This window comes from Cebus imitator, unplaced genomic scaffold, assembly GCF_001604975.1.
Source record: "Cebus imitator isolate Cc_AM_T3 unplaced genomic scaffold, Cebus_imitator-1.0 Scaffold229, whole genome shotgun sequence".
Classification (NCBI taxonomy): domain Eukaryota; kingdom Metazoa; phylum Chordata; class Mammalia; order Primates; family Cebidae; genus Cebus; species Cebus imitator.
Genome location: NW_016107544.1, coordinates 2,198,837 through 2,206,842, shown reverse-complemented (window position 1 = coordinate 2,206,842; position 8,006 = coordinate 2,198,837). Strand labels below are relative to the sequence as shown.

General features: G+C 46.1%; 1 protein-coding gene across 9 annotated transcripts in view; it reads right to left on the bottom strand.

Annotated features, from left to right (window-relative positions):
• Nucleotides 1-8,006, bottom strand: part of ARSG (arylsulfatase G) — a 154,111-nt gene that overhangs the window by 63,981 nt on the left and 82,124 nt on the right. For 7 of the 9 annotated variants that reach the window (XR_005195273.1, XM_017497343.2, XM_017497340.2 and 4 more), the window contains exons 4-5: nt 6,204-6,251; nt 2,212-2,323 (exon numbers count right to left, since the gene is read on the bottom strand). Coding sequence is in view for 8 of the 9 variants with exons in the window: in XM_017497343.2 (XP_017352832.1) it covers nt 2,212-2,323; nt 6,204-6,251 (160 nt within the window). In the remaining variant the exon portion in view is untranslated. The remainder of the gene's footprint in view (nt 1-2,211; nt 2,324-6,203; nt 6,252-8,006) is intronic. The other 2 variants (XM_017497342.2, XM_037727412.1) reach the window with 1 other exon arrangement.

Below are 8,006 nucleotides of genomic sequence, written 5' to 3'. Positions count from 1 at the left end.
TTTTTGAAACAGGATCTGGCTCTGTCACCCAGGCTGGAGTGCAGTGACATGATCTCAGCTCACCGCCACCTCCCCTCAAGCTATCCTCCCACATCAGTCTCCTGTGTAGCTGGAACTACAGGCACAGGCTACCATACCCGGCTAATTTTTTTATTTTCTGCAGAGATGGGGTTTTGCTGTGTTGACCAAGCTGGTCTCAAACTCCTGGGCTTACACGGTCTACCCACCTCAGCCTCCCAAAGTGCTGGGATTACAGAAGTGACCTACTGAACCTGGCCTTCTATTGGATTTTTTTTTTTTTTCAGCAACATTAGGGAGGATTCATACTCATGGATTTTTAACATAGATTAAAAAGAGATTTTTAACATGGATTAAAAATTAAGGCTGGGCGCGGTGGCTCATGCCTGTAATCCCAACACTTTAGATCTACTAATCTCGTGATCCACCTGCCTCAGCCTCCCAAAGTGCTGGGATTACAAACATGAGCCACCTGTGCCCAGCCCTGTTTTTGTTTTTTTGTTTTTTTTTAATTTTTAATTTATTTTTTGAGACTGGATCTTACTCTATGGCCCAGGCTGAAGTGCAGTGGTGTGATCATAGCTCACTGCAGGCGTGAGTCTTGTTAAAAGGCAGGCCTAGGGGTGGGGTGTGAATTTGTCCATTTCTAACAAGCATGTAGGTGATATCCATCATGCAGGTTCAGCGACCACATTATGAGTAGCAAAGATAGAAAGGGCATGGGCTCTGGACTCAGAGAAACCCAGATTGGAATCTCCATTCCCACCTCTTACCAGCTCTACCGTATCCTGGGCAACAAAATCAGGCATCAGGTTGGTGCAAAAGTAATTGAGGTTGTTGCCATTGAAAGTAATGGCAAAAACCACAATTACTTTTGTACCAACCTAAGAAATACCTACCTCACACAGTGGTCATGTGGATTACAGATAAATATGGACAGTGCTTAGAATGTAACAATTTCTCCATAAGCAACCATTATTATATTAACTATTGTTTTATAGATAGAGCAGCTGAGACTCACCTTTCCCGAGTGGCTCAGACACCTGTGGCCTTAGAAATGACCACAGTGTACTGTCTGAATAAGGGGAACATGTGGTTTGTGCTGTTTTATTACCTAAGTAAGGCTTATCATCTTTTTGTGATCATAAATATATCACAAAATATTTAGAAAATACAATGAGAAATAAGAAAATGAAAACCCTGGCTGGGTACAGTGGCTTATACCTGTAATCCCAGCACTTTGGGAGGCCGAAGCACACAGATCACCTAAGGTCAGGAGTTCGAGACCAGCTTGGCCAACATGGTACTAAAAATACAAAAATTACCCAGGTGTGGTAGCAAGCGCCTTGCAGTCCCAGCTACTCAAGAGGCTGAGGCAGGAGAATCGCTTGAACCCGGCAGGCAGAGGTTGCAGTGAGCAGAGAGATCGCAGCACTGCACTCCAGCCTGGGTGACAGAGTAAGACTTGGTCTCAAAAAAACAAAAAAGAAAAAAAATGAAAACCCTAAGTCCCAGGACCAGAGAGTTCCCTTGATAACATTTCAGCATAACTCCTTTGAGTCTCTGTTGATAGGACTACAAAGATAGGGCTACAGAGGCCATTAAGATCTTACTATTGATGACCTGCTTCCTGCTTTTTTTTTTTTTTTTTTTTTTTTTTTTTTTTTTTTTTTTTTTTTTTCGCTTACTATTATATCATGAACACTTTCCCATGTCATTAAATGTTTTTCAAAACATCCTGTTTGGTGCCTGCTTGGTATTCCAGTATCAGAATGCTGGCTTACTTGTCCACAGTGGGAGAAGCTCAAAAGGGGTCCTGTGCACTTTTTTTTTCTCTCTCTCTCTATCTCTCCTTATGTTCAGTGTCTGGGCTAGAAGCAAAGCCAGCAGGCAGAGGAGGAGGGAGGGAGGCCCCACATGTGAGACCCTGGTAGCACAAGGCTCTCCCCAGCTGAGCTCAACAATCCAAGGAACCTGGAAAATTTCAATAGAAGAATGTTGTGGACCTCGTCATTGAAAAGTTTCTTACACTCCCTGCAAATAACGCATTTAAATTTGCACAGAATGTACCATCTATCTTATTTGCTGTCTTAACTGTTTCCTGTCTGAATCTTTCATTTATTCCTGATGGACCACAGTCTTGGGATTTTGCCTTGTCTTGAAGCCTATCACAAATGTGTCAGACAGCATTACCTTGATGGTCCATCACCCTGCGGACACGCTGGACAAGGAGGGTGGTTGTATCCTGGAGTATCAGTACAGCCCATATCATGGCTATATGGGATTCCAAAGTAGTAATCAAAACCTGGAATAGAAGCAAGTGGTAAGCATCCCCACGTGGCCGTGACTCCATGTGCTTGCTTTCGTATACCCACGGCAAAAATTTAATTTCCTATGATTTAATATTGCAGTGCTAGAGAGTATGTAATTAAAAGAGGATTTGATTAATATCCCTTTGTAGTATGCACAGAAAATCACTTTGCTGGGTTCTGGCTGTTAGACTAGATTTGCAAAACATCTTGTGATTAGAATTAACCCAGTTTGGGAGGAAGTGGAGAGAATTATTACACATCTAACACCTTCAGTGAAATTATGGACATACTCAGTATTGGGTGAAAACCTACTATACACATGACACATTAAGGGATAAAAAATAAATAAACAAATTTGTTCTCTGTAGCTGCCACAACTACAGAGAAAAAAATTATAAAACTTTTTTCAGAAAGAATAAATTCTGTCCTCAAGAGATGTTTCATGTGAAGAGAAAATAAGATATAAAGATTAAGCAATAAAAGATGAATAGATGAGCCAACAAGAGTGATCAGAGGAAGTTACCCGCAACAGAAATGGTAATGGGGGTAGGGGCAGGAATCTCAAAATTCTCTTTGAAAGATACTGTTTTTCAGCTGGGACTCAAAAGGCTGGCAGAATTTGGGCTTGGAGTGGAGGAGTGAAGGTGAAGGATGGAAGGGTGTGAGCATTGAGACCCAAAGTCTTTGTGTTGAAGTTTTTTTCTGAGTTCCTCCTTCATTCTATCCCTTCTCCAACCCAAGCTTTTAATCAAAGCCTATAGCTACGTATGCAACTAGAATGCACAAATTCTCCGGAAAAAGGAAACCTTCCCCAGCTGCCCAGGTAACTGCTTCGGCTCTCTTTATTTCTCTAGAGGGAGATGGAACTCAAATCTCACAAATAATTGCTATTTCTCATTAGCCTCAAATTCCAGGCCCAGGAACAGAGAGAGCTGGGTTTTCAGCTTCAACTTCTGCCCCTCCAAATGCCTCTTGGCCCTCTCTATAACCACACATCCTAAACGCAAAGTAAGTTCCCTTCAGTTCCCCATGAGCCTCATGCCTTGGGGCCTCGGTGGCTTTGCCTGGAATTCTCTGCTCTGTGTCTCTCACAGGTGAAACTGCATTAGCACTTCCCAGCCCAGTTTTAGTGGGACGTTTCCTATAGAACTTCCCTGCTCCTCACTGCATCTCACCTGTCACGACCCTGCGTTCAACTCATTCTCCTTGTGTAGCCTACAGACTTTCTATCATCTGGGTAATACCGCCTTCCCCATTAGTGATGCACCCCTTCAGTTACACATTAGATCTTTGCCAACCCAATATGTGGAGTATGTAGGATAACTAGTAAATGTACGTAGTTTTTTTTTTTTTTTTTTTTTTTTTTAGACAGATTTTTTTTTTTTTTTTTTTTTTTTTTACAGTGGCATGATCTCAGTTCACTGCAACCTCCACCTCCTGAGTTCAAGCAATTCTCATGCCTCAGCCTCCCAAATAGCTGGGACTACAGGCACCTGCCACCACACCCAGCTAATTTTTGTATCTGTGTAGAGACAGGGTTTCAGCATGTTGGCCAGGCTAGTCTCGAACTCCTGACCTCAAGTGATCCGCCCACTTTGGACTCCCAAAGTGCTAGGATGAGAGGCGTGAGCCACCACGCCCAGCCTGTTTGTTGTATTTTTAAAAAATTGATACCTTCATGCTAACTTGGTTTGTACAAATGGATTTGGCTACCCCCTAGGTACACAATGTGGCTCTGAAATGTCATTGCATACAGTATCAGGATGAGTCTCCACGAGGGACAGCAAACTTTTTCTGGAACGGGCCAAATAGGAAACATCTTAGGTTTTGCGGGTCAGATGGTCTCTGTTAAGGCCACTCAACTCTTTTATTTCTTCTTCTTCTTCTTTATTTTTTATTTGAGACAGAGTTTCAGTTTTGTCACCCAGGCTGGAGTGCAGCGGCACGATCTCAGCTTGCTGCCACCTCCACCTCCTGAGTTCAAGCGATTCTCCTGCCTCAGCCTCCCAAGTAGCTGGGATTACAGGCACGTACCACCATCCCAGCTAATTTTGTATATTTTTAGTAGAAACAGGGGTTCACCATGTTGGCCAGGCTTATCTCGAACTCCTGACCTCAGGTGAGCCACCCTCCTCAGCCTCCCAAAATGCTGGGATTACAGGCATGTGCCACTATGCCCAGCCTGGCTGTTTTCTAACAAAATTTTGTTTACAAAATCAGGCAGCATACTGGATTTGGACTACAGGTCTATGCCAGCCACTGAGCTAGATCACAGACATCCTCATACCCCAGTGTTAGAAAGGCCTCACTGTGTTTGCAGAAGCCCTGACCTGAGAAATAGCCCAGGGCAGCAAGAGGAGCCTGGGTGCTTAGAAGGAACGTGTGAGTGCACTCGGCATGACCCAGGGCATGTGCGAAGGGGAAGCCAGGAAGCTGATGAGAACCAGGACAGGGCGCCACAGAGAAGATGTAAGAGGTAGGAGGGAAGAGGAGTGAACTTGGACATGAGCACGAGGAAACCTCAGAATGTCCATGCCAGAGGGCTTTTTGGAACTGCCTGGTCTAAAGACAGCAAATAGATAGGAGATACTCTTTCTTCCCACTTCCTGCACCCACAGCAGACACCAGGTCCTTCATGGCACCATTTCCTGCTGCATAGGAGCTGGTCTCAGTATCCCCTCAGCACAGGAATATGCCCTCTAGGTGCCAATACCTAATCTTGTCCAACCCCTCAATTGCCAAGTGAGAAAACTGAAGACCAAGGAGGAAATAAGTTATGGAGAAATGTTTAGTGAGTGCAAAAGCCAGGTCTTCACTGCCCCCATCTGCATTTTTTTAAAAGCATATACAGACGATGCCATGAATGCCCAATTGGGAAAAGGGGCTCTAGGGAGGAGAGGCAGAAGAATGGGCATCGAAGGGGTGGTAAGCACTGAAGAAGATGTCAGCCAGTGGGGCTACTGACCACTGGGGCCCCTGCTGAAGGTGAGCTCCAGGCCAACCCTCTGAAAATCATTCACCAAATGCAAAAACCTTCAGATGCAAACCTTCCACCAGGTCTAGGGCAGAACAAATCAGCCATTTTCCACAGTGATCGGGAGAGATATTGGGGCCAGGGAGGAGAGAAGTCTGCAAAACAGGCAGCCCAGGGTGCAGAAGCACATTTGCTTATAAAACGGCAGGAGAGGAAGGGGACCCAGTGTAGGGCCAGGGACAGGAGAAGTCACCAAAGCTGACTGCCTTTAGGAGAAAGTCCATGGCTTCCCATAGGAAATGGAAGAGGTCAGGGAAAGAGCAGTGGCACGAATTGCAACTTTGAAAAACCATCAATAATTTAGTGAATTGAACATTTGGAGAATCCGCCCTTCGGCAAAGTGATTTTCAGAGAATCGGCTTTGGCAGCTTGATCTTGGCCTACTTCCCCAAGGCCAGAGGGTGAGGAAGCAAAGGCTGCAGGAAGAGGCCAAGAGGCAGCATCTCCTGTTTGGGTCTATGGCCAGGTTTCCTGCTTCGGTGAACCCATCAGTCAGTTTACACTTCTTCCCAGATTAGCCAAGTCTGGACCTCATGGGGCAGAAAGTTCCCTGAGGCATAAAGAACCGGGAGATGGCAAAAAAGCTGATGGGCCTGTGATGGGGCAGCTGGAAGGGCAAACGGGCACCAAGGAAGTGGAGCCAGGGAAGGTGCCACCAAGACGCGTGTAAGGTCCTAGGGGAGCCCTGGCACCCCAAATGCACCCAATGACCTTGTTAACAAAGATGTCCTAACTCAAGGTTGCCCCCAGAGACAAGGTGGCTTAGCTGTTCATGGAATCTCACACAGAGACCTTTATTTTCCGTTTCCCAGGTAACAAATCTTCAAAAGAATTCTTACCACGGAAGTTGGGGTGATATGAGCCGTGGTGCCCAAGATGCCATTTGCCTGTAGGAAAACAAAAGAGAGATTTTCAGAGGAATCCCTCTAGGGGTACCACGACCCCCTGAGGAGCTGATCACACACTCAACTCTTCATCGGCTTTGCCTTGTGCTGTGGACAAGCAAAGAGAGTCTGCAATGCGGTATACAAGCCAGGCTTTGCTCTCTGGGGCTGAGATGGCGTCCACAGGGACTCATAAAGGATGACTCCAGACTCACACAGGAAACTACAGTGAAAGGGGAAGACGGGCCATCACCAGGAGCCCAGAGAAGCCGGCAGGCTGCGCCTCTGCCCCTCAAAGAGGGCTCCGCAGACACAGCAACCCCGCATGGGCCATCACCCCCTCCACTTTGCCCGCCTGCACTGGGGTCCTGCAAAGGCACCAGGCAGCCCAGGGTGCAGGTGCACCTCCCCACGTGGTCTCAGAAATGCTCGCTTCCTGCCTGGTTTCATCATCTTCCTCTCTGGCCAACATCAGCAGCCCGCAGTTCAAGCACCGAGACACCTACAGGGCAGCAAATGAGGAAACTCAGATGCCTGCTGCTCCTCGGTCTGCAACTGCGTTCAATCCAGGGGAATAATTGGGCAATGTGTGGCCAGAGCTCTGACAGTGTCAGAACTCTCTGATCTGCTCTTCCGCTCTGAGGAGCAGACCCCAGGGACGTCACCCCCATGGTGAGGGGGCAAAGAAAAGAATGTGGTACAAAGATTGAGATGCCAGCAGCATTAAACCACTCAAAGGAGAGAGACTGACAGGCAACCACAGGAGTATGCCTAAGTACATTATTTGATGTGGCCTCATAAGATATTATCAAACTATTTTTCAAGACAAATGCATGTAGCAAAAATTAAGAATCGGTGAAGCTGGACGAAAAGCCCATGGGAGCCCATTATCCCCTCCTTGCAACTGCTCTATAGGATTGAGAAAAAGATTAATAAAACATGGAGAGAAATGGGCTGTCAATTGAGTGTCTCACGCCTGTAATCCCAGCACTTTGGGAGGCCGAGGCAGGCAGATCACATGAGGCCAAGAGTTTGTGACTAGTCTGGGCAATGTGGCAAAACCCCATCTCTACTAAAAATACAAAACTTAGCAAGGTATGGTGGTGCACATCTGTCATCCTGACTACTCGGGAGGCTGAGGAAGGAGAATCACTTGAACCCAGGAGGTGGAGGCTGCAGTGAGCAAGATCATACCACTGCGCTCCTGCCTGGGCGACAGAGTGGGACTTTATCTCAAACAAACAAACAAAAATTGAGAGAAATGGATTAAGCATTATGTGGAATACTTTGATTAAACATTACATGGGAATATGACATATTAAAATAATGAAATTATTGTTTAATCATAAAAATTATAATATGTAAAATTATGTTACATGGAAACATAGAATAACGTGAAGGGGGAAAAAGTGGAGCCCAGTGATATGCGCATAACCAGGCAAAAAACACATAAACAAGAACCAAGATTAGAAGCAAAGTGTGACGCTGGGGGCAGTGGCTCACGCCTATAATCCCAGCACTTTGGGAGGCTGAGGCAGGCGGATCACGAGGTCAGGAGTTCAAGACCAGCCTGGGCAACATGGTGAAACCTTATCTCTACTAAAAATATAAAAATAGCCAGGTGTGGTGGCACGTACCCGTAATCCCAGCTACTCAGGAAGCTGAGCAGGAGGATCACTTGAACCCAGGAAGAAGAGGTTGCAGTGAGCTGAGATCACACCACTGCACTCCAGCCTAGGTGACAAAATGAGACTCCGA